This window comes from Dama dama, chromosome 20 (genome assembly GCF_033118175.1).
Source record: "Dama dama isolate Ldn47 chromosome 20, ASM3311817v1, whole genome shotgun sequence".
Lineage (NCBI taxonomy): Eukaryota > Metazoa > Chordata > Mammalia > Artiodactyla > Cervidae > Dama > Dama dama.
Window position 1 is genome coordinate 97608830 of NC_083700.1, and position 25018 is coordinate 97633847.

At 50.0% G+C, this 25018-nt stretch overlaps 4 protein-coding genes and 1 long non-coding RNA gene across 20 annotated transcripts in view; 2 read left to right on the forward strand and 3 right to left on the reverse strand.

Moving 5' to 3' along the window:
* TESK2 (testis associated actin remodelling kinase 2) overlaps positions 1–9270 on the forward strand; it is a 134430-nt gene extending 125160 nt beyond the window's left edge. For 2 of the 3 annotated variants that reach the window (XM_061122051.1, XM_061122049.1), the window contains 6 exons: positions 5252–5334; positions 5559–5643; positions 6117–6200; positions 6390–6476; positions 7172–7289; positions 7574–9270. In XM_061122051.1, coding sequence (XP_060978034.1) covers positions 5252–5334; positions 5559–5643; positions 6117–6200; positions 6390–6476; positions 7172–7289; positions 7574–8331 — 1215 coding nt within the window. In that variant the 3' untranslated portion in view covers positions 8332–9270. The remainder of the gene's footprint in view (positions 1–5251; positions 5335–5558; positions 5644–6116; positions 6201–6389; positions 6477–7171; positions 7290–7573) is intronic. The other variant, XM_061122050.1, reaches the window with a different exon arrangement.
* TOE1 (target of EGR1, exonuclease) lies at positions 9173–12857 on the reverse strand. Of its 2 annotated transcripts, none has more exons than XM_061122067.1 (8): positions 12718–12857; positions 11851–11993; positions 11722–11762; positions 11480–11576; positions 11193–11351; positions 10663–10922; positions 10303–10399; positions 9173–10224 (listed from the first exon to the last, which is right to left on the reverse strand). In XM_061122067.1, the coding sequence occupies exons 1-8, from the start codon at positions 12767–12769 to the stop codon at positions 9478–9480; spliced, it is 1596 nt and encodes a 531-aa protein (XP_060978050.1). In that variant the 5' UTR covers positions 12770–12857; the 3' UTR covers positions 9173–9477. The 2 variants fall into 2 exon arrangements, with proteins under 2 accessions (XP_060978050.1, XP_060978049.1); XM_061122066.1 differs by having other exon boundaries at positions 10303–10462.
* A 24-nt stretch (positions 12858–12881) lies between these two features.
* MUTYH (mutY DNA glycosylase) lies at positions 12882–20811 on the forward strand. 13 transcript variants are annotated; one of them, XM_061122057.1, is made up of 17 exons: positions 12882–13018; positions 16398–16489; positions 16631–16757; positions 17255–17433; positions 17528–17567; positions 17687–17760; positions 17898–17939; positions 18022–18093; positions 18171–18284; positions 18370–18467; positions 18550–18694; positions 18781–18844; positions 19017–19208; positions 19313–19455; positions 19539–19691; positions 19882–19923; positions 20617–20811. In XM_061122057.1, exons 3-17 carry the CDS (start codon positions 16637–16639, stop codon positions 20746–20748), a joined length of 1611 nt encoding a protein of 536 aa, XP_060978040.1. In that variant the 5' UTR covers positions 12882–13018; positions 16398–16489; positions 16631–16636; the 3' UTR covers positions 20749–20811. The 13 variants fall into 13 exon arrangements, with proteins under 13 accessions (XP_060978040.1, XP_060978041.1, XP_060978043.1 ...); XM_061122060.1 differs by having other exon boundaries at positions 12888–13018; positions 16398–16481; XM_061122055.1 differs by having other exon boundaries at positions 12912–13048.
* LOC133041433 (uncharacterized) lies at positions 12981–20988 on the reverse strand. The gene is made up of 3 exons (XR_009689240.1): positions 20856–20988; positions 18327–18475; positions 12981–13115 (listed from the first exon to the last, which is right to left on the reverse strand). It is a non-coding gene; the product is annotated as an uncharacterized LOC133041433 (long non-coding RNA).
* Positions 20989–21376: 388 nt separating this feature from the next.
* Positions 21377–23300, reverse strand: HPDL (4-hydroxyphenylpyruvate dioxygenase like). Its single transcript, XM_061120056.1, has one exon. The coding sequence runs from the start codon at positions 23017–23019 to the stop codon at positions 21847–21849; it is 1173 nt and encodes a 390-aa protein (XP_060976039.1). The 5' UTR covers positions 23020–23300; the 3' UTR covers positions 21377–21846.
* Between the last annotated feature and the right edge of the window lie 1718 nt (positions 23301–25018).

Below are 25018 nucleotides of genomic sequence, written 5' to 3' on the forward strand. Positions count from 1 at the left end.
TGCTGTGAAAAGAAACTTTTAATCTTTCTTGAGACATAGAATCAGTACTTTCTTTCTAACTGGATTTATGGAGTGAATTTGTTGGGGGTAAAGGGAGAGAGGTGTTGGCACACGGAAAGCCATTTTTTGTTGTTACAGAAATAGCTTTAGCTTAGAGCTAACACTTACAAATGGACCTGGCATTTCTCTGTTTAGGTGGTTTCACTCAGTGCTGGTACAGACTGTGCAGCTGTTCTAGGAGACCTCAGGATCTGCTCTCAGGTGTCTCCTCGGGCCCAGTTCTGAAGGGTTTGTGCTGGCTTACAGAAATGCGTTCATGGCCACCTCTTGAGTCTCTTGTCAGCTTGGTCTCCATCATGGAGAGTCAAATGTATGATTAGTGTGTGCCTTTCCACTTGCTTTCGAAAGCTTTATTCGTCAGACTTTCACATGACAAACTTTGGCCGAGTTCTTTCTGTATGCCTGCTAGGTTAGAGATACAGAGATGAATAGGATCATTCCCTGCCCTTTGAAGAGGCAGACATGTAAGTCTCTCTGCTACTGTGTGATGTATTATAATAGGAGTAAGGACAAAGAGGAATGGGAGCCAGGCGGCAGTAGTGCCTGGGCTCCTCTTTGAACCAGAAAAGGTCACCTCTCACCTCAGGGAAGTATGACTGGGCCTTTCTTATGTCTGCTGCTTACTCCAGGCATACTTTTGAATAAAGCATTCTTCAGCTTGATTTAATGGACTTTGTATCCCTCAGAGCCTGAAAATTAGTCTGGGTTCTTCAGAACCCCACAGTGGTCTGAGTTCATATTTTGTCCTCTGTAGTCAGTCTGTATTGCAGCCATGTCCAAGTTGGGTGAGAAATGCAAGCATTACAGTAGGTGCCCTTGGATTAATCAGCTTTGGAGAGGGGGCTAGCATCCCAGATGAAGGGGTCTTACTGTATTGCCTGCACAAACAGTGATGCCTTCTCCATGGGCCTGGGCCTCTGCTTCTGTCTTAAGACTACATTGTTCCTGCCATGGCCTTGCTGTTTCTAGTGGAAAGCTTTTCAACCAGTTTTTCTGGAAAGGCCAGAATCATTAGTGGGGGGATCCTATTCGAATCAGGAGACCTGCATCTTTACCACTCACTTTTCTTATCTTAAATGTAAAAATCTCAGATCTGCCCACCTGACAAGTTTGTTTGAATCACTTGGACTAGTTTATGAATAGTGTTTTATTATTAATTCGTAAGGTACCACACAGGCAGAAGTAGACAGTCTTTCCCTTGCACAAGGGGCTAGGAAATATTCTTGAGGGCACTTTGCTCTTAAGATATTGCTGCTTTGCTGAATCTTTTAGCATATGGCGTACAGCCTATAGCTATAGGAAGGAACTATAGAAACAGACACTTAGGTCAAATTGCTAAGGTTAGAGAGAAGAGAATGCAAAGGATTCTTTGGAAAAGGATATTGAACCCAACCTGAGGGTACAGAGAAGACGTCTTGGAGAAGGTGATGCCTGAGCTGAATCTTGAAAGTTGAATTCTACTTACTAAGTATTGTGTGTGTGTGCTTAAGTTGCTTAGTCATGTCCGACTCTGTGATCCCATGGACTGCAGCCTGCCAGGCTCCTCTGTCCATGGGGATTCTCCAGGCATAAGTACTAGAGTGGGTTGCCATGCCCTCCTCCAGGGGATTTTCCCAATCCAAGGATGAAATCCATGTCTCCCACATTGCAGGTGGATTCTTTACTGACTGAGCCACCAGGGAAGCCCTGGTGTGCAAGACCTGGGTTTGATCCCTGGGTTGGGAAGATCCCCTGGAAGAGGGCGTGGCAACCCACATTGTGTGTGTGGTGGGGTTATATTCCAGATCACATCAGATGAATGGCATAAACAAAGGCATAGAGACATAAACAGTATAATATGCAGACTGTGAGGCTGAAGTGGTAGGGGATAAGAATTGAAAGCAGAGGAGTCTGATCATATACTGTCTAACTTGGATTTTATCTTCTAGAGAGGAAATGAAGAACCATTGTTGGCTTCTTTTAAATAACAGCTTTTTTGAGATATTACATAAAATAAAATTCATCCTTTCAAAGTATACATTTCAGTGGTTTTTAGTATATTCAATTATCACCACTGTCTAATTTCAAATCTTCTCATCGTTCCAAAAGGAAAACCCCATGACCTGTTCTCCCCTCCCTTCAGCCTTTGGCAACCACTAATATTTTTTCAGTTTCTATGACTTTGCTTAATCTGGACATTTCATAGAAATAGAATCATACAATATATTATTGCTGGCTTTTAAGTAGGTGAGTAACACAGATTTACATTTTACAAAGATCATGCTGGCAGAAGTGAGGAAGGTGGATTACGGAGATCAAGCCTAGCCTAGGCTACAGAGACCATTTGGAATACTGCAGTATTCAGAGGAGGACCTGAATTAAGGCAGTAGTCATGGGGATGAAAAAGGAGGGGGCAACTGGAAAACATTTAGAAGCTAAAATTATTTGGAGTTAAGAGTGGAAAGTCTAGATGAATCCCAAGTTTCTAGCTTAGTAAACTGGGTGGAAAACAGCAGTACTAGCTGACATAAAAATACAGCTAGAGATTTAGTTTTGGGGTGAAAAGATGAGTTCAGGTTTGCATGTATAGAGTTCAGTGTAAATAATCCATATGTCATCCAGATATAGACTGGATGTGCAAAGCTGAAGATTGAGAAATAAAGGTCAGTGCTGAGGATATACATTTGGGAGTCATCAGTACAGAAGTAATTAGAAAAGAAATGTGGAATAGTCTCCATAAGAGAGCACAAGCTGTAGGCCTAGGAGAACCCTGAGAACATCACCCTTGGGGGATGGGAGGAAGGGCCTGCCCTAGAGTGTTCAGAGTAGCCAGAGGTAGAGAAGGAAATCTATAGTATCACAGAAGCCAGGAGAGAAGAATCAGAAGCAACAGAAATAGCCTGTAATTAGCCTTTGATAGCTAGTCTGTTTGCTCCAGGGCCACAATGGCTTAGTCTGTACATGCCCAGCAGATAGGATTCCTGAATCATATATAAAAGTGCTAAAGGAAATAATCAACAATGTCAACAGCAGCAAAATCAAGTAATATTAAGGACTGGTTATGTCTATTGAGTATAATGCCATGGAACTCAGAGGGATCCTCAGAGAGAACACTTCCAGCAGAAGCCAGTGAGGAAGGGTTGGGAGATGAGGAAGTAAAAACAGCCAAGTGTTGCCAGCCAGACTTCACTAGTCTAGACCCCACTAAGGGTAGGCTCAGGAGTTTATTGAAAAACCCCATAGGAGTTAATCCTGGTCAGGGTTCCTCCCCATTTTCCTTATCACCTCAGATACAGACTCCTAAAGTGGGCTCTTGTGGTTTTCATAGTCCATCTTTGTCTCTGGCTCCAGTGCCTGGCTGCTGGCTATGGAGAAGCTTTAAGAGAGGCAGGGGTCACATTCCAGATCAGAGGCAGACTGGGCTAGGCAGGCTCACCCATGTTGTGGGGCCCTGATCAACCTTACCTTAGCCATCTCTCAGTGGCTCAGAGAAGCTACTACTGTGAGTCACTTCCTCCTGGATGGTTGGTTTACAGTGAGTGTACGAGAGGGCTTCATGAATGTGAAGATGGGACAGAAATTGAACAGCTTTGATAAGGGCAGTGTACTGGCCATGCTCTGTTCCTTACTGCTGTGCCTAAGCTGAATTTCACAGGATTGTTTCTGAGGGCTGTAAAGCCAGTAGTAAACAGGACTTTAGACTGATCCTTGGAGACAGGAGCCTGAGTTGTTGATGAAAGAAGAGGAGGAGGGGAAGAAAACAAGCAACAGATCTGAGTCGCCCAAAAGCCTAGACTTTGGCTGCCTTGACAGGCTGGCTTAGAACCCATCTTCTCATAGATTGTAAAGTCAGGGATCTGGGGTCGGGATGGTGGATTGCTGAGCCAGGGGACTGATGGAAGGGCTGAAGCCAGGACAAGCACAAGGACAGGCCTGCTTAGAAGCCAGAGACAGTTATGTCTATCAGGAAACAAGGGCAGTAGAAGATGTAATGAAATCACAGGCTGCTTCCAGCTCAGAGAAAGAGAGCATAGTGTGATCACATCAAGGCCAGAGTAAGGGACTAATTTGTACCTGATGTGAAGTAACCAGGTGACTTGGCAATACCTTGGCAACTATGTGCCAAGGTGAGGAAGAGGGAGGGCTAGAGGGCCTTGCCAGTCCCAGAAATGTCCCTGTGAGCCAAGGATCCCTGCTCTCTGCTGCCCCTGGAGGAAGGCGGGTAGAATGAGGTGTCTCCTGAGCCAGAGGTCCATTTTGAATGATATTTGGGGAGAACTTGTTGCTGCTTTATGTTTAAAGTCATTTGGGTTCATCCTTTCTCTGGAGACAGCAGCATTTGTTCAAAAAGCTTGTCTTGAACCTCTCTCATAAATTGAATACTGTGAGAAAGGAAGGCCCAAACCTGAATTTGCCCCTGAGAGGCTGATGGACTCTCTGCTAGGCTGTAAGAGGAAGTGGCAGAGAGGAGTTAATGGAGTTGAGATGAGAAAGCGGAAGGTAAGTCTGGAGAGGTTAGGACTGGAAAGGTAAGCTTACCTTAAAGCACACTAAGTTTTCTGAGGAAAAAAGAATTAGGAGAACATTCCAAATGGAAAGGAAGAGCAAAGGCAAAAGTTTGAAGGGCCTGTTCAGGCTTGTCTGTAACAAGTTTGGATGAAGATATGTACAAAGGGCACCAGGGGCTCAAATCACAGAACAGAGCCAGATCATGGAATTTTAATGCCAGAGGAGAAGGTGGTTGTGATCTTGTGGGCAGTGAAAGTTGGTGTAGGCTTGGGCACTTGTCCTGTGCTTACATTACTTGGCAAGGTCAGGCCTGGTCTTTGAGTCTCTACGTTCTGAGGGAAGAATGAAGGGAGGCCAGGGTCTGATAGCCTGTCTTCTTCCACTAGATTGTAAGCTCCAAGAGAACAAGGGTTTCTATTTACTGTGGTATCTTTGATACTTAGAACCTTGCCTAGCACATAGAAAACAAAGATAAATATCTGTGTTTGGAGCATGGTATGAATCCCAGGGCAGCCACCCAAGATCCAGGCCTAACTCATCTCACATGGCTATCAGAGACCCACTGGGGTCAGCCCAAGAACATGATTTCACCAAGAAGCAAAGGACAGGGTACCCTGTGGTAGTAGGGAGGGGTGGTGGGAAACTCTGTGGCTGGCTGGTCCCTTCTTCTGAGCCACGATGTCTTCTTCTTTGGGAACCCTAGAACTGCCTGATAAAGAGGGATGAAAACGGTTACTCTGCAGTGGTAGCTGACTTTGGCCTGGCCGAGAAGATCCCTGATGTCAGGTGGGTAGCCCTAACAGGGGCTGGGGTCACTGAAGGGACTGAGGCGAAGGGAAGACTCCAGCGTCCTCTTCAGAGGCTAGGACTTGGTCACAGCCCAATCTCAGCTCCCTAAATTCAGTCAATTCTGGTGTGCCTATCCTTGGGGGAGAGAAATTCCCAATGGTCAGATCTCCCATTGCACCCGCCAGTGGCAAGCTCATTTTTCATACAATCTCACCCCACAGCACGGGAAGTGAGAAGCTAGCTGTGGTGGGTTCACCCTTCTGGATGGCACCTGAGGTTCTCCGAGATGAGCCCTACAATGAAAAGGTGAGTCTGGGGGCCCCAAGGCCTGATTCTCTGTAGAATCCATTCTTAGCATAAAATGTCTTGGATCACCCTTCACGTATGGGGTAAGGATCTATATCCTTCCTGCAAAATCAGCACTGGTACCTGTCAGCTGCCTGGTGAATGAGCTGAATGAAATATGGTATTTCATTCCACTTCCCTGATGGCTCAGTGGTTAAGATTCCCCCTGCAAATGCAGGAGATGTGGGTTTGATCCCTAGGTCAGGAAGATCTCCTGGAGTGGGAAATAGCAACCCACCCCAGTCTTCTTGCCTGGGAAATCCCACGGACAGAGGAGCCTGGCAGGCTACAGTCCAGAGTCACAAAGAGTTAGACATGACTGAGCAACTGAGCACATGGTCAGTAGGGCCCAAGCCTGGGCTAGTGAACATGAGAGGCAGAAACCCCACCTCTTACCCCATTGAGAGGGAAACTGAGATCTCACTACTCACCAGGCGGACGTGTTCTCTTATGGTATCATCCTCTGTGAGATCATCGCCCGCATCCAGGCTGATCCAGACTATCTTCCCCGAACAGAGGTGAGCTCCAGGATGGGGATCAGTGCCACTGGAATTTATTATTTTCTTGGGGTGGAGTTCCTGGAACTTAGTCTGTGGCTTCTTCTCTGGGGCAGTTTTCCACCTCTCCTGAGCAGGCCAGGATGGGTGGCGGGGTTAATAACCTGTCTACCCATGTCCCTGCTCCTTCCCCACCATACCCATCCACAGAATTTCGGGCTAGACTATGATGCTTTCCAGCACATGGTGGGAGACTGTCCCCCTGACTTTCTGCAGCTCACCTTCAACTGCTGTAATGTGAGTATCTTTTTCTCCCAGGCTTTGGTTGGGGCTGGCTGAACCCTGTTCACCTGGTTAGGACCACTGGGAGAGGCTGCTAGTTAGCCTCATAAGGGACCTCTTTCTCAATGATGAGTGGCAGTGCCTATGTTTCTTCCTCCGGGCCTATCGGACTCTGGCCCAGAGCCTTGGACCAAGGAAGGAAAATTGCTTTGTATTATCCAGTCCTCAGCTTGTAGTGTAAACCTACTACCCCTTTTCTTGGATATTGATGGAGCTTTGGTCAGGTTTTAGTTGGACCATGCATCCAACTGGTCCAAGGCCCATAAGAAAGGCTCTTGTTAGCACTTTAGGTCTGGGGCCACACCTACCAGTTGACTAAGTCGTAGCTGGGGCTGGTCCAGGTAGCTTCCAGAAACATGTTAGCTGCAGAACTTAACAAAGAATGGAACCAACCAATGTGAATACCCCCTTTTGGAGGGTTCTTTGCCAAACAAGGGGACAAGACATAGAAAGGCTGCTGAGATAGGGGAGGGTACTAGACAATAGCATCTTCCCTGACCTTCACTCTGGGGCTGTCTTATGGTCTGGAACCTTCAGCAAAGGTCTCTTAGATACACATCTGACTCTTAAAAGATGCCAGAAAGAGACTCAAATGCCATCCTTGGGGTGGAAGATAGGTCAGGGCTAATGGCTGGTGTGGATGGCTACAGATGGACCCCAAACTACGCCCATCCTTTGTGGAGATTGAGAAGACCTTGGAGGAAATTCTGAGCCGCCTACAGGAGGAAGAGCTGGAGAGGGACAAGAAGCTGCAGCCCACAGCCAAGGGTAAGAGATGAAACCAGAATGTCCAACCTGACCCCATGGGAGGATATTAGGATGGTGGGGGGCGAAGGGGCTTCCCCTCTAGGGCTGTGATCACAGGATCCCATGTACAGAAGAAAGGCAAAAAAGCAGGGGAAGCAGGAAAAGTCCTGGAGCTCTGCGCTAGCATACTGCCTCCCTTCTGAGTCTGTTTTCTCATTGTTAAATAGGGACAACAGTACCTACCTTTGCTTTCTCAAGTGGTAACACATTGTATACAAGATATTGTTTCTATTTGTTATGACTAGAGAGAAAACCTGACTTGACTCACTATTCTTCAGGACTCTTGGAGAAAGGACCTGGGGTGAAGCGACTGAGCTTACTGGATGACAAGATACCTCCCAAGTCCCCTCGCCCAAGACGTACCATCTGGCTGTCTCGAAGCCAGTCAGACATTTTCTCCAATAAGCCCCCACGTACAGTGAACGTCTTGGATCCCTACTACCAGCCACAACGAGTTGGTGCTGCCCGAGCCCCCAAAATCAACCCTTTTAGTGCTCGCCAGGACCTCAAAGGTGGCAAGATCAAGTTCTTTGACCTGCCCAGCAAGTCTGTCATCTCCCTGGTATTTGACCTGGACGCACCAGGGCCTGGAACGATGCCTATGGCTGACTGGCAGGAGCCCCTGGGCCCACCTGCTCGCCGGTGGCGTTCTTTGCCTAGTTCACCTGAGTTCTTGCATCAGGAGGCTTGTCCATTTGTGGGCCGGGAAGAATCACTATCTGATGGGCCCCCACCATGCCTCAGCAGTCACAAGTACAGAGTAAGGGAGATCGCACCATTCCGAGCATCTGCCCAGCCAGCTGCTCCAGCCCATGAGGCCATGGACTGCTCCAACCCTCAGGAAGAAAATGGTTTTGGGCCCAGGCCCCAGGGCATCAGTCCATGCCTTGCAGGTGCCCCTGAGGAGATGGAGGTAGAAGAAGAAAGGCCAAGAGACTCGGCTCCAGTCCCCTTCTCTGTCTCAGGCATGGGCCTGAGGACCCAGGGAGAGCAGGATGGGTGAGCAGAGTTCATCCCCCTCACCTTGGGGACAGACCTTCAGCTGAAGCCACAGGGCCCCCTTGGTGCACAGCCTAGACTCTTCCCGGGGGCCCACAGAACACGCAGGCTAAGCCAAGCCAGACTCATCTGTGAGGCTCCCACTGCCCAATGGCTATGTGAGGTGAGGCAGCCATGAGAGGCCTTCCTAGTTAGGGCCAATGGCTGATACGAAGCCTCTGAAATCCAGCAAGGAGCTCTGGCTCCCACCGGATCCCCGAGACTTCCCAACAGGACCAGAGGACTCCTAGTTCTAGTGTGAGCTGGCAGGCAGCTATTACCCCAGGTTCTTCTCCTACCCCGGGTCAGTTTCTTGCCCTTTCCTGGGGCATATAAGCTAATGGATGGAACCTGGAGCTGACCAGGAGACCATAAAGGGCATGGCTATTTCTCAGACCTAAAGACTGGGGTGCTTCTTGCCAGAATGTCTAAGACACTTGAATAATTGCTGTTTGCACTTACTGCACGGCCAGACCATGTCACTACACATTTCTATGCAAGGCAAGGCAGAGTGGTGGTCGTGGCTCTCAGCTAACCTATTCAAAGATCTTTTCCAGTTGATTAATCTATTTTCATATTTATGAAGGAGTCTTAATGTTCTGCCCTAAAAGACTTCCAACCCTGTCGTTGGGAGTGGGGCTGATTTTGTAGGCCCTAGGGCCTGCTCTGTATATTTGTTGACACGATACACCCAACTGGTTTATACGTGGACTGATTTCTTCCCTTTCTGCTATGGCCGGAGCTATGGGAACAGTCTGTCCTAATAGAACCGCAATAAGAAATAACCAAAGATGAAGCTGGTCAGATATTTTCATATCTTGTTTCTGGTTTTTGTTTTTTTTTCGGTAAAACTTTCCCAAGACACTTTGAGATTTAAAAATGAATAAAGTCGGTGTTACAGGTGCTGGTCAGCCTTCTTACTTGTACCCTTGTTCTTCAGCCTCTAAGGTAAAGGCAGAGATGCCAAAGCAGTCCAACAGTATCTCAGCCAGGACCCCATCCTATCCCCGAGTAGTTGGGATTAAGTCACTTATAGGCTAGAGGGATCCAGACCCCTTTGATCCACTCTTAGCTTCTCTTCCTAGGCCCTGAGTGCTGTGTAGAAGTTGGGTCAGCTGCTGCCCCAAGCCAGCTTCATCTTCTGGTTGTGGGCTTTGGAAGAACGGGAGAACTGGCTCTTAACCACTGTGAGGGGGACAGCTTTGCCACTCAGGTATACCTTGTTGTGACATTCAGGTAGCCATGGTTCAGAGCTACAGGGCTGGGATCCTTGGCTCACTCCCAAATAGGCCATCACGTAACCTGTCATAAAGGCATCAAAACCAGCCCGATGCAATCCATCCCCAGGCACTGGGTTAGGACTGACTTGACTCTCTGGGGCTTCTGAGGTGGCCATGTCAGTTGTGACTTGCCTCTCTGGCACTTCTGAGGTGGCCACGTCAGTTGTGACTTGCCTCTCTGGGGCTTCTGAGGTGGCCATGTCAGTTGTGACTTTCCTCTCTGGCACTTCTGAGGTGGCCATGTCAGTGGTTTTAGCACTTGTTGCTTTAGGCTCCATCTCCAGGTCATTTGTGGGACCTTGCTCAGAGCCAGGTTGGGTCCCAGTCTCATCCTCAGCCACCTCCTGCTCAGTTTCCTCAGGCTTGAGGTCGTCCTTACAGACCTGCTTGGTGGGAGGACTGTCCTCAGCTTCCCCAGAAGGCTGTTTGCCAGGCAGGCCCAACAAAGCCCTCCGCCGTTTTTCCTTACGTCGTCTCCGTCGCCTCTTGTCCTCCACCGCAGCTTCATCAGTGTCAATGATAAGGTCGATATCATGGGACCGAGGACACTGTGGTCCCAGGGGGCACCAGCCATAGGCCTAGAGGTAGGAAAGAAGCTTAGAGAGGGTTTCCAGGCATCAAAGTCCCTTCCCCAGGAAATGGGCAGGTGTGCTCACCGAGAAGTTGTCACAGATGCTGGTGGAATGAGTACGGCACGTGGGGGGTGGCGCACAGCAGCGGTAGTCAATATGGGCCCTCATGCTAGAAGGATAGCTACAGAACTCCAGGGTTAGGTGTGGGCTGCCGGCTGCCCGCTGCTTCCCATTTTCCCGCTCACTGCAACATCACAAGAGGATATGGGTCCACTAGCATGTAAGCTCCACGACAGCAGGGGTTTTTGTCTGTTTTGTTCACTGCTGAACCCTCGGCACTAAAGCAGTGCCTGGCCCATGGTAGGCACTCACTGAATATCTTAAGTGAATGAAATAATCAGGCTTATGCTAGGTCCCACCCTGTTCCCTCAACCAGTCCCTCACCATTTCCGGAAGGCATATTCTAGGTAGGAGGCCAGAAAGCGGGCATGAAACTCAGCAGCATATTTGGTGTCATAAATGCCAGCGGGGAACATTTCACACAGGTCAGCAGTGAAGGTTCCCAAGTTCTCGGGCAGGTGTGCATAAAAGTTCTGGTAGAGGAACACCAAGTCTATCAGACCGTTGTGTAGTACCAGGGGCCGGCGGGCCCGGATCAACTCCAGGAACAGTGTCCTCACTGACTGTCTCTGACTCTCATCACCCTACGTGGAAAGAAAGGGGTCATCAGGAAGGATAGAGTGCCTTAGGGAACCTCTCTTGCAGGACACCTGTCCCAGGCATCCTTACCTGGAAAGTTCTCCCTTGCTTTCATTTAATTTACTGCTCTTCACCAGTGTATCAATCTTGTTTCTCCAGCTCTGTTACTGGTGAGTCCCCATACTCCCTAAGAAGCAGATCCTCCCCAGTGTACCCAGCCTAGAGTAGTAAGAAATGAATTCACAGGAGAGGCAGTCTCAAGGCTGAAGATCTACCTTGTCATTCCCCTTGTGGTAGGGGATTCCCTGAGCGTACTGCCGGTTGAAGTTGAAGCCATGCTGTACCAGGAACTGCACAGACTTTGGTTCAATGACATACTCTTCCATGCACAGTAGGGTCAGATTGAACACTTGGGCCAGGTATGAGTGTTCACCCTGGGAGAAGAAGAGATTCTGCAACATCCAGCCTTAGGAGAAAAAAACCTCATAGCTGATGTTCCTCAGTATCTCAATCCCTCCTTCCCTAGCCACAGACCTGGGATGGGGGTGAGAGTAACCCATACCTTGTCTGGCTGCTGCTTGAAGCAGGCGAGGCCCAGGGAGAGGATGGAACGGGTCCTGGCAGCATGACACACGGCCTTGTAACGTTCCTCGATGCACCTTGGGGTTGGGTTTGGGGGTGGCTGTGGCTCGGAGTTAGCTTCATGAAAGACCCAAACCACCCAGGGCTGTGACCTCCACTCCAGGGTTGAGGTCTGCCCTTCCTGGCAAGGCTAGGACTAAAGAGATCAGGGCTTATACTTACTGGTTCAGCAAACACTTCCTGTCCCCAAGCCCACTCAGTTCCTGTGGATCAGTAAAGGGAGAGCTGTGTTAGGTTCTGCAGTACCAGCCCTTTCACCACCACCTGCTCTCCCAGTTCCCCAGCTCTCACCGTGTCCACAGCCACGAAGTTAGCCGTCTTTATAGCCAGGAGGAGGGATGGCCACATCTCCTTGAAGTTGTCACTTTGCACATCCACCACGGGAACCTGGACTACTAGCTCCTCCCCAGATTTTGTGCTTTGGCTGACACCATCTGGAGATAAGAAGGGTGATGGTTATTAACACTCAAGAAAGAGCCCGAGGGAACAGACACCAAGCTAGGCCATGGCTGGGGGTAGGGGCAGCTTCCCCGTCAAGCGTTATATTGCATATGCTTTACACACAGGATTGGAGTGAACAGTGCCCTGAATTTGGGGAGAGAAAGCTTGGGTCTTCCAGTGGCTGATGTAAAATTCTGGGGAAAATTTTCCCCTTAGCATCAAAACCTGTAAAAGAGGAAGGCTGAACTAGATAATCTGTTGAGGTTCCTTTTCCCCATATCCTGCAGGAAATATTTTGTAAGGCTTGAGGACTTCAGGCCCTTTAAAATCCCACAACGCTCTGTAACCGTTCCCATGGTTCCTCATAGCCACAAGTGGCAGTAGCCAGTAGGCGCCAGAGCCTAATAAAGAACGCCCCAATCCGTCCCACTTCCTGTGGACCACAACTCCCAACCTCCCCCAATTAACAGAGCTATAAACTCCAGACTACATCTCCCGACATGCCCCCAAGAGTCCTAACTATCCTGCCAACACTCCAGGCTTTTGGAGGCGGGACCGCGGTGCACACCGGGACATGTAGTCTCCTCGTGGCTGATTCAAAAGGAAGGCGCTAGTTCTCTGAAACTTGAGGCCTGCTTCTTAGAACTACGCGTCCGAGGGCCTCCGCTACCGCAGAGCGCACAAGCTTTGAAAACGGCCCCTGGGAAAGCCACTCACCGTCTGAGACCGCGGGAGCTGAGGCTGCGCCATCGTCACTGTCGGCGGCCATGACACCGCGGGTCCCTCGCCAGTATAGTCACTGGGCACGGGGGACTTCCGCTTCGTCTCCTCTCTCGGTTCCTGCAGTCGGGGATGGGGCGGGGTCTCACGCCAAGAATCGCCGAACGGTCGGACTTCCTTTAAGATCGCCTGGGTCTGGCGCGGAGGAGGCAGCCTGGCGCGCGCTAGAAGCGTATTGGCCGGCGTGGTTCGGCTCGCCGCCAAAATTGGCTGGGGCCACGCCCCCTGGAGTTCGTCGGTGAGCTTGGCGCGGGAAATCACGCGGGAGGTAATTCCTTCTTCCCGTGCGACCCGGCGGGAACGCAGGCTTTCGTGTTACGCTGTCTTCATCGACTCTGCCCAGGGGTGGGGGTTGGGGGTTTTATGTCTAGAGGATGAGATGCTACCTGAGCTAAGCTTAAAGCAAGCGTATATGTTATGCAGACTGGGGGGGGGGAGGGGGTGGAGATTTGGGAAAAGACAAGCTCCTAGGGAGGGTGGAGAGCTCATTGCATTCCAGCAAGTGAAAGGAGCGGGGAGGGGGACAGGAGATGAGGCTGAGGAGGGTGAAAGCGACCGCTAGCAGGGACACTTTTGAAACAATAGACGCGCGTGATAATGACTATAATTAGGCTCCAGCAGTGACAGCTTGTAAGCAGTTAGGAGTTATAGTTACTCCTGAGAGGTTTTGGATTTGATTTCTGCTACTGAGAGTTGTCCCTACCGTGGACCAGAACTTTCCCTAGAGCTCTGGTTTCCACCAAGGACTCTGAACCTTTTCTCTCTCTGATTATTTGCTGTTTCCAGTTCATCCTTTCTCTCTAATGAATCTTTTCATCATCATTCTGAATTGTTTGGATTTCTCCCATTCTGAAAAGAAGGGGTACTTTTTATGCAGTTTGCCTGGCACTGTGCTCTGCACAACAGTCAACAAAAGACACCCAAGTTTCCTTTCATGGAATTTTACAGTTAAGTGGGGAAAGCAGACACTGATCAAAGAATCACAAATAAGCATGAGATTATGATTGATATAAGAGCAACAATGGAGAAGTACAGAAGTGGGTAAGACTGGGGGATCTGATCTGGACATTTAAGTCAAGACCTGAAGAGTGAATAAACGCTAGGTAAAACAGAAGAGCTGTCCAAGCAGAGGAAATGAACTGGGTGAGGCCTCAAGGTGGACAGACACTTTGGGAATTGAAGCAACTATTTCAGGCAAAATTGGCTGGAGCACAGTGGGTGAGGGGATGAGGCAGGTTGAGCTGTTTGTATCCTACAAAGATACATTAAGAGGATTGGCTCCTGATAGCAATGGGTGTGACAGCCAAAGTCCTCTGGTGGCCTACAAGGTACTTTGTAATCCTATTCACCCCACCTTGTTTGAAATGGCAGCCAACTCCAGTATTCTTGCCTAGAGAAGTTCATGGATAGAAGAGCCTGGAGGGCTACAGTCACAAAGTCGGAAACGACTGAGTGACTTTCACTTTCCCTTTCTTTATCTCTTTGACCTCACCTACTGCTCACCCCTTCCTTATTCAGTTTCTAACCACACTGACTTCCTCATTCTACAAACACACCAGGTACCCTGCCTAGGGCCTTTGCACTAGCTTCTCAGGATCCCTTTCCCACATGGGTAACTCCTTTAACTGCTTAAAGTCATTGGTCAAACATTGCTCTAACAAGGTCCACCTTGACCATGTTCTTTTAACGTTGCAACATTCCACCACCCTCACTTACTTCTTATCCCCTTCACAAGTCTACTTTGACTGTTTATGCTAGTTTTTATCACCTAACATCCTATATAATTGGCTGATTTTGTGCATTATTTTTTGTCAATCCCATAAACTCTGTGAAGGCCCAAACCTTTGATATTTTATTTATTGAAGTATTCCAAGTACCTAAAACTGTTTGGCACATAGTAGGCACTCCATAAGTAATTATGGAAATCAGTGAGTTTGGCTAAGGAAGTTTAGCTAGGAAGCGGCTGTGTCTTGTGGATGGGATTGGAGGAGGAGGAGAGAACATTCCTCCATATAATTGGATAAAGGAGAAGGAAAATGCAGATGGAGGGAAGTTTATGCATTGGTTCTTTTTTCTGAAGGCGGAAGCAAGTTCTTTTGATGAAAATGAGGTGTGAAGCCTAACTAGAACATGGAAGCAACCTAGATGTCCATCAACAGATAAATGGATAAAGTTGTGGTATATATACACAATGGAATATTACTCAGCCATAAAAAGGAACACATTTGAGTCAGTTCTAATGAGATGGATGAACCTAGAACCTATTATACAGAGTGAAGTGAGTCAGAAAGAGAAAGATAAATACTGTATTCTAACACATATATACGGAATCTAGAAAAATGGTACTGAAGAATTTATTTACAGAGCAACAGTGGAGAATCAGACAACAGAGCAACAGTGGAGAATCAGACATAGAGAACAGACTTATAGACATGGGGAGAGGGGAGGAGAGGGTGGATGTATGGAAAGAGTAACCTGGAAACTTACATTACCGTATGTAAAATAGATAGCCAGCGGGAATTTGCTGTATGGCTCAGGAAACTCAAACAGGGGCTCTGTATCAACCTAGAGGGGTGGGACGGGGAGGGAGTTTCAAAAGGGGGAGATATGTGTATACCTATGGTTGATTCATGTTGAGGTTTGACAGAGAACAGCAAAATTCTGTAAAGCAATTATCCTTCAATTAAAAAAAAGAAAATGAGGTGTGAAGCAAAAGTTTGAGAAGAGAGTTTGAACCAGAGTTTCAGCAGAGACTGCAGTATAGCCAGGTATAGCTCTGTAGACAGACCTTTGGAGTTTGAATCAAAAAGTTGCTTAATCACAAGCCTCAAGTTCCTCATAACTGAAATGGAGGTAATTCTAGAACATACCTCATGAGATTGTTAAGCAACTGAGTAAGAAATCTGGTAAAGCATTTACATTGGGTCTGGTATGTATAACACTCACTAACTTAGCTGTTAGATAAAAGGTAAAATCAGCAGCCAGAACAGTTAGGGAGCAGTGAAGATCAGCCAGATGTTTTCTCATTACTAGTGGATAGGCAGCTGTGATTTACTAAATCAGGAGAAGATTAGAAATAAAAATAGCTCATTTCCCCCTCTTCCCAACTTGCCATCTGCTTTCAGGCAAATCTTTTACCCTCTCTGATCCTTAGTTTCTCTGTTTTTTTTTTTTCCCTTTGCCTTTTATTTTTAAAATCATCACTGAGGTTTTTCCTTTGTATAGGATGAAGGTTTAGACTAGATGATTACTCAAGCTGTTTCACAGATAGCCAGTCCAGGTTTGATGCATGAGACAAGTGCTCAGGGCTGGTGCACTGGGATGACCCAGAGGGATGGGATGGGGAGGGAGGTGGGAGTGGGGTTCAGGATGGGGAGCACAGGACGGGGAATCAACCCATGGCTGATTCAAGTCAGTGTATGGCAAAAACCACTACAATATTGTAAAGTAATTAGCCTCCAATTAAAAAAAAAAAAGGCTGTTTCAGTGTAAATGTGCTACATCTCTAAGGAGATAAACCTCTTACACCTGAGCTCCCAGCGATACGCAGATGCTCCTGCACAGGAGGCTTTGGTCTTTGACTCAGCCCAGCTCTGGCCTCTTATTTATGTCTCCAGGTGTATACTAATGCTGGTCCCACTAAGGCCACTTGCAGAAGTTCAGCCCTACTGGTCATACCTCCATACCACAGCCAGCCAAGAGTAAGCCCGTGAGCATCTGGGGAGTGCTTGAGAAAAGCTAGACACTTTACATGATTGGTGTGGGGAGGGAGGTAGCTTTACCCTCTACAGGACCCTAAGATTCAGCCTCATGGTGACTGACATACTTTGGCTGGGCCATTCTGTTCTAGCTGATCATGAAGAAGCCACGAGCAGCTGTGGGGAATCGAAGTGGTCGCAGGAAGCAGGCATCCAGCCAGGAGGGAAAGAAGAAATGTGCCTTCAGCAGCAGCCAGTCCAAGCTGTCTGCCTCCAGTGGTGAGGATCTGGGTCCTAATCAGACTCAGGGGCTGGTTTAATTGGCCGTGAAAGGGGGCAAATTCAGACTGGGAAGAGAGCATGGTATGTATCAAGTCATTAAGGGACTAATTAAGGATCTAATTCTGACTTTGCTCTGTGACTTTGGGATAATTGCTCTGAATAGATGCTTTCTATCAGTGACATGGAGCAGTAGTCTGTGCATTTCCTTCCTCACTTGGTTTTCATGGGATCCAACGAATTTATCAACCCTAAAGTGTTCTGTGAATGGGAAGGCCCTCCACAGGTGTATATTATGTTTGGCAGAAACTTGGGTTTTCATTATGATCCAGAGACAAAGGAGCCAGGCGTACCACCCTGGGAATATAAAGGCTAGAAACTTGACTTAGGCTACAAAACCCTAGAGCCTCCTGGTCTGAGCTCAAGCAAGGGGTTGGGGTGGGGGAAGCCTTAAGTGGACAGCCTGAAACCAGGCCTCTGGTGCACATCCTGTGCAGGGACGATCCCTGAGTTTTCTGAGACCCCAGCAGGGCTGGCCAGGCAGCAGAAGGCGTTATTGCAGGCCTCTGTCTCCCCGTACCATCTATTCAGAGATGTGGCCGAGGTCACAGCCTTCCAGGAGAGCTTGCTGGGCTGGTATGACCGAAAGAAGCGGGACCTACCCTGGAGAAGGCTGGTAGGAGGACAATGGATGTGGAGGGGTGGGGGGAATAGGAGGCTGGTGCCCAGTCCCCTCCACACTAACTGCCCATCTGGGATTGCATTGGCAGGTGGAGGGTGAGGTGGACCTAGACAGGCGGGCATACGCTGGTGAGTACATCTCCTTGGAACAGGGCCGCTTTGCCTAGACCACCTCGTTTGGGGTCTGGGAGCTGTGGGCTAAGAGTCGGGTGGTCAGCAGTGTCCTCATGCCTGCCCCTCTTCCCCAGTGTGGGTCTCAGAGGTCATGCTGCAGCAGACCCAGGTTGCCACAGTGATCAACTATTATACTCGATGGATGCAGGTGACTTCTGGGAACAAGGGGAAGGGTCAGTCATGGTCCAGACCCCAGATGACTCCTTGGGGGTGGGGATAAAATAAGGCCTCCTCCGCTTCCTTCACCTTTGGCCTCCTTTCTTTTTGTCTGCCTTCGGGCTGTAGAAGTGGCCAACGCTGCAGGACCTGGCCAGTGCTTCCCTGGAGGTGAGAACCACCCTAGGGTAGGGGGAATGGGGCCTACTGAGGACCGATCCCTGACCCCTCTGACCTCTGATCCCACGCACAGGAAGTTAACCAACTCTGGGCCGGCCTGGGTTATTACTCTCGAGGCCGGTGGCTACAGGAAGGAGCCCGGAAGGTAAGGGGTTGACAAGGGGTCTGGGAGCCCCAGGACCTTGAGTGCCTTGTAACCATGAACCTTCCCATTCCAATCAGGTGGTAGAGGAGCTAGGGGGCCACATGCCACGTACAGCAGAGACCCTGCAGCGGTTCCTACCTGGGGTAGGGCGGTACACAGCCGGAGCTATTGCTTCCATAGCCTTTGGCCAGGTGAGCCCATCACCCACCCCGATATTGGGCATGCCCACCTACCTTCCTCCCAGACCAGGCTGACTCCCGGACTCCTCTGTGCCAGGCCACCGGAGTGGTGGATGGGAACGTCATACGGGTGCTGTGCCGTGTCCGAGCCATAGGTGCTGAACCCAGCAGCAGTCTTGTCTCCCAGCACCTCTGGTAGGATACTGGGGTAAAGAGGAAGATTAGAAAAGGTGTCTCCAAGGGGTCTTTGGCTCAGAGCAATGGTCCCTTCTTGCAGGAGCCTAGCCCAGCAGCTGGTGGACCCAGCCCGGCCAGGGGACTTTAACCAAGCAGCCATGGAGTTGGGGGCCATAGTGTGCACCCCACAGCGCCCACTCTGCAGCCACTGTCCTGTGCAGAGCCTGTGCCGGGCACGCCAGAGGGTGAGCCACCCAAGGAAGGGAGGCAGTCAGGCGTCCTCGGGAGTGACCCCTGCCCCATGGCATCCTGCCCTGTCTGTGCCTCTCAGGTGGAGCGGGAGCAGCTCTCAGCCTCACAGAGCCTGCCGGGCAGTTGTGACGTGGAGGAGTGTGGTGAGTTGCAGCCCCAGCCCTTCCTTGTGCTGTCAGGGAGCTGCCTGTGGCAGCCTCATTCCCTTTCATCCTGCAACCGAGTCATTCTACAGAGCTGGGCAAAGGCCTGCTCTTTGCGCTTGGCACCTGAGCCCACTCGGCCTGAGCAAGGCTCTTGGATCTCTCTTCCCAGCTCCCAACACTGGACAGTGCCCGCTGTGCGCACCTCCCACAGAGCCCTGGGACCAGACCCTGGGAGTAACCAACTTTCCCAGAAAGGCCAGCCGCAAGACCCCCAGGGAGGAGTGCTCTGCCATCTGTGTTCTGGAGCAGCCCAAGGCCCTTGAGGATGCCCGCGTTCTGCTGGTGCAGAGGCCCAACTCAGGTACCTGGATCCTGGGAGTGCAGGGAGGTGGCATGAGCAACAGGGAAGAAATGGAGGCAGCAGCAGCTAAGGCCCCACCCATTTCTGGCTGCCCTCCCTCTCAGGTCTGCTGGCTGGACTGTGGGAGTTCCCATCCGTGAATGTGAATGCAGAAGCCTCAGGGCAGCATCAGCGGGAGGCCCTGCTGCAGGAACTGCAGAGTTGGGTTGGGTCCCTCCCAGACACCCGCCTTCAGCATCTGGGGCAGGTGAGTGAGGAGAGGAGTGACCAGGAATGATGGCTTCTGTGGCCACATCTCCAGGTCTGTTTCAGCCTCTTGGTACCCCCTAGGTGGTCCACACTTTCTCTCACATCAAGATGACATACCAAGTATATGGTCTGGCCCTGGAAGAACACACCCCAGTGACCATTGTACCACCTGGCGCTCGCTGGCTGACCCGGGAGGACTTTCACACTGCAGCCGTCTCCACCGCCATGAAAAAGGCACTACCTTTGTTGTCTTCGTTGTGTTTTTTCGTGTTCCCTGCATTTTCTAAGTAAACCTATTACTATGTAAACAAATGAAAAACATATCTTAAACAAAAGTGCCGGGGCATGAAGTTAAGGGTAGAATACAGAGGTTTGTCTCTTTGGGGGAAAGATGCCAGCCCTGCACTTGCCTCGTCTCGTCTAGGTGTTCCGCATGTATGAGGGCCAACAGCCTGGCACCTGCAAGGTGAGTCTTTTGGCCCTCACCCAGCCATCTCTCCCCAGGGCCAAATCTACAGGTTTTCAGTGAGTTAAGTGATGCATGTTTGGGCAGTCTCCATGACAGAGTTCACTGGGGCGAGAGGAATAGTTCTTGACCTGGAGACCTTACAGGTAGAGGGGACAGGAGCAAATGATGGAGACAGTAGTGTCACAGTGTGTGAAATGTTTGTACTCAGTTTTGTGGGATATGAAATGGGGAGCTGTCATTTCTATCTAGGAGACAAGAGTCAGGAATGGATGCTTGGAAGAAGCAACTGGTAATCTAGGTCCTAGAACTAAATAATTTTCTCCAGTTTCAGAAGGAGAATCAGCAGTAAAGATGTTCTTTCCTGGCCCAAGAGTAGTGTGAGCCACGGTGAAGTACAGTACAACCTGTAAGCCGTTGGATTAGTTGGAGTTGTTAGCAGGACTGGCCCAGGCCAGTTAACACCAGGCCCTGAAGGATTTTGGGTGGAGAGAGGAGTCAGATTTGCATGTTAGGAAGACTGCCTCAGGCTGCCTTTTAAAGAGTTGGTTGGTTGAAGAGTTAGATACTGGAAACAGGATGGAAGGTTTACAGTATTAAGGCTAGAATCTGAGCTAGATTAGTGGTGTGGGGGGCGGGGTGGAAGGAGAAGACTCTACTGTCACCTCGGTGTTTCCTTTGTCTTCTGCACAGGTTCCCAAAAGATCCCAGGTGGGCACCCTGTCCAAACGGAAAAAGCCCAGCCCAGGCCAGCAAGTCCTGGAGAGTTTCTTTCGGCCCCAGGTCCCCACTGATGCACCCAAACTCAACAGTGCAGCCCAGTGATGCCTTTGGAATCCTCCACCCCGCTGAGAATCCTGTTTAATAAAATGCTTATTTTTGTAGTCATTCTGGAGACTTCCCACCCTCTCCTAAGCGCCTTCACTCCTTACCTCTGAGGGACCCAGAAAGTGGTAGAGCTCTGTTTGGTGCTGACTTCTGAGCTCCTAGCCAGCCCTGGGCAGATGGAAGAGGGGGGTGTTCTGTCCTGAGTGATCTGTCCTCCTCCAACCCCAGAAGGGGAGAAGGCAGCTGCAGGGAGCTCCTGCCAGTGGCTTATATCCAGCACTCTCTGGCCAGGTCTCTGATTGGAGCTGCTTTATCACCCTAGAGCAGGTGGTTGGGCTTAGCCCTGACTCAGCCCCTCCCTGCAGTGGCTTCTCCCTAGGGATAGGGGAAGCACAGGCAAATTTATTTTGCCTTAGACTCCTGTGCTCAGTGATTCTTTGGAGACCCCATGGACTGTAGCCCACCAGGCTCTTCTATCCATGGAATTTTCTGGACAAAAATGCTGGAGTGGGTTGCCATTTAGATCATTTGTTTAGGGATACATTATATATGTAGTGAAACGATGCAGAAAAACAGGTTTGTTTGTTTTTTTTCCATTTATTTTTATTAGTTGGAGGCTAATTATTTTACAATATTGTAGTGGTTTTTGCCATACATTGACATGAATCAGCCATGGATTTACATGTGTTCCCCATCCTGATCCCACCTCTCTTCCCATCCCATCCCTCTGCCTCTGGGTCTTCCCAGTGCACCAGCCCTGAGCACTTGTCTCATGCATCCAACCTGGGCTGGTGAGAAAAACAGGTTTTTAATCATAATATTGGAGGTGTGATGGAGAGAAATGAGGTCAGAAAGACACAAGGAGGATTCAGAAATCCCAGTTCTATTTCCTACTCATATAATTCTGCTATTCTTTACACTTTGCATATATTTAGATACAGACAATATGAGAAATGTTTCACAGTTATAGAAATCCCATCTTTCTGGACCCCTGTGAGAGTTTCAACTTCTGGCAGGTACTGATGAAATGGAAGCCCCTAAAGACAAAAGCTTTTACTCCAGGCCTCCGTGAATGTCCCTCAGTTCCAGCAGGCCCTAAGCCGAACTTTCCAATGCTCCAGGACAGGTGGCTGCATCCAGCTTGGGCCCTTTGCAGGCTTCTTGGACCCTGGCAGCTTGCTCCTGCACAGACTGCCACAGGGCCCGAATGTTGCCCTGGCCAAAGCCAGTGGCCCCCTGTCTCTGGATCAGCTCCAGGAAGAAAGTGTCCTCCGCAAACAGGGACTTGGTGAAGACCTGAAGCAGAAACTTGCCTCTGTCACCATCTAGCAAGACCCCCTGTTGGGCCAGCAGGTTAGGCTCGTGCCCTGCAGCCAGGATCTGTTCCACCTTGCCTGGCTGCTGGTAGTAGGCCTCAGGAGGAGTCAGAAGCTGACCCCCAGCCCCTGCCACCCCTTCAGTGGCTTCCTTGATACTGGGTGTGTACAGCCCCACGTGCTGCAATCCAGGTCCCCTGTTCCGGGCCAGGAACTGCTCCACCTGGTCCTGTCCCCTGGTGGACCTCGGCAGGGACTCTGCCAGCACAAGGGTGGGGACAGCACTGCCGACAGGGCCCTGCAGGGCAGTGAGCCTCAGCCCGCCAAGCCCGGACCCTGCTGCCACCTCCAGGCCCAGCTCTGGATCCTCACCTGGGCTCAGTGGTAGGTGGTGAAAGCCTAGACAGTCGTGGAACCAGTGCATCAGTTTTGGGGAGCTGCTGGGGTTGCAGGCCAAGGTCAGGTGATCCACGTGGCTGAACCAGCAGGGTCCGGGAGCAGAGGGCACAGGGCTAAAGCCAGGCAGGAAGGGCCCACTGAAGCCAGTGCGCTCCAGCAGCGTCAGACTGAGGTTGTCTGCCGGCGAGGTGACCACGGCATAGGTGGCAGCGCCCTGCTCATCTCGCACGCTAACAGGGGGTACCGGCACGCTGCAGCCCAGTGCCGCCAGCGCCCAGGCGGCAGCGTCCGCGTCGGCCACGTCGAAGCACAGGTTTGTGGCGCTGGGTATCCCATGATGCGGGTCCAGGCCATACAGCGGCTCTCCCAGCCCCGCGCCCTCGTTCACCAAAAACACAGCGTCGCCGCTGCGCAGAGCCAGCTGCCTCCAGCCGTCTGCTTCCCGCACCGCCAAGGGCTGGAAGCCAAAGAAGCGCTGCAGATCCCGGGCGAAGGGTAGCCCCGCCGGCACGTGGAAGGCGATATGACACAGACGGCGGACGGGAGCGGCCATGGCGGTGTGGATGGCGACCCTGGCCTGTCCTTCCCCTGGGGACGCTCACTTGTCGTTCAGGACTCCGAGACTCTCAGTCCCTGGCTTGTCGTCGGAAGCCGGTGGAGTCCAATTTTGCCGGCAAAGCACCTTCCTCGATCTTTTTCTGGCAGAGGCCACAGACGGGCCCCCTTGGGGGCTTGCAGTTCCTGCTGCCGAGCTACCGCAAACTGGAGCTGTCTGGGGACCACCAAGTCTGAGCTGCGGCTTCTGAGAACCACGTGGAGGCACGGCAGGGAAGGGGCGGGAGAGGGGGCGGAGCCAGTGAGTGCCGCTGCCATGCTCCACCTTCTCGCTCAGCCTGTGTTGCAGACGGTACACGGGGTACACAGGACTGCCCCCTCCCATGGCCTCTGTCTGGGCCACACACCCTTGGGCACTGATTCTCCCTTCCCCCAACTCTCGAGATCACAATAGCTGCCTTCATTAGATTCCAGGCACTGGGCTCCCATTCATGCGGCAACCTCAGAGCAAAGAGAATCAGCTCTAGTTGGTGGAAGAGCCCGGATTTTCTCCAGACAAGCACGGAATTTCTTAGCAATTTTCCTGCTTTAGTTTCAAATATTTGGAGAATTTTGCTTTTAAGTCCTAATGTTCCTAAAACTTAAAAAAAAAAAAAAGAATGTTTTTAAGTTACAAATTTTCACTCTCCAAAATAGTGCAGAGAAATGTATGTTATAGGAAGATAGACCATTTATATAGCTCCTACAAGCATCTGTCTTTTGGGAAATCTCTCAGTTGCACCTCTTTTTTCAACCCCACTTCTCCCTTAATATGGTTTACCCTCCTTGCCCCAAACAAGATTTAGAGGGAAAAAATATATATATAAACCAGTGGCTCAGGATCTGAAAGGAACAGCTGCATGGGTGTCCTTTCTTACCCTCCTGACTCTATTGAAAGAAAAGTGAAAGTCGCTCAGTTGTGTCTAACTGTTTGCGATCCCATGGAATTCTCCAGGCCAGAATATTGGAGTGGGTAGCTGTTCCCTTCTCCAGGGGATTTTCCCAACCCAGGGATTGAACCCAGGTCTCCCAAATTGCAGGTGGATTCTTTACCAGCTGAACCATGAAGAAAGCCTTAGGATTGAACAAGCCCTCCCTGCTCTTTGAAGTTTCTTGATTGGGTACTGGGCCAGAGAAGCTTAGTGGAGGCACTTCTGGTCTTGCCATTCAGAACAGTGTGAGATCCCTGGGTTGAGGAGATTAGGAGTCTTCTGGAACTTCACCCATAGCTCTTGAAGGGATTGGAAGGGCATTCCAAGAAGGGCAAATGGCATAAGCAAAAGCTCAATGAGGAGTGTGAGCCAAGCCCTCAGAGGACTGATCAATGGAGTGTAAGGTTGGGGAGATAGTGGGATGGATGCTATGGTCTGAGGCATTGCAAAAGAGATTCCTTTATCAGGCAGCCAGGTGTGACAACTTATTGAGTTTCATTGGCAAGAGGAAGAAGGATGCAATGAGGAGACAGGGCTTAGCAAAAGGTCTAGCTGAGTGTTCACGCCTACCGTCAGTAAGTCAGTACCCAGAAGCTGGTCATTAGTGGTGAAGGCACTTTGTGCTGTGTACTCTGCACACCAGCGATTTTGAGAACAAAGGCCCCAGAAGCCATAGAGACCTGGTATTAAAATTCACCTCCAATTCTGACTAGCACCGGTATAACTTTGGGCAAGTTGCTTAACTTCTCTGAGCCTTAGTTTCTTCATCTGTAAAAATAGGAATAATAATAGTGTTGTAGCCACACATTCTGGGAAATAAACTCACTCAGAAGGACAATGCAGATAGTGGAGTGCAGTTTATTACACCGGTAGGCCCAAGGCAGAGTCTCCTCTTAGTCAAGGACCCTGACCAGTTTTTCTGAAAACCTTATATACCCTAAGTGTACGTGCCCAAACCCATCTCCCCAAATTCCCTGAAACTAGTCTGAACAAAGGAAAAGAAAGATACAATCAAAGTTAACCCGT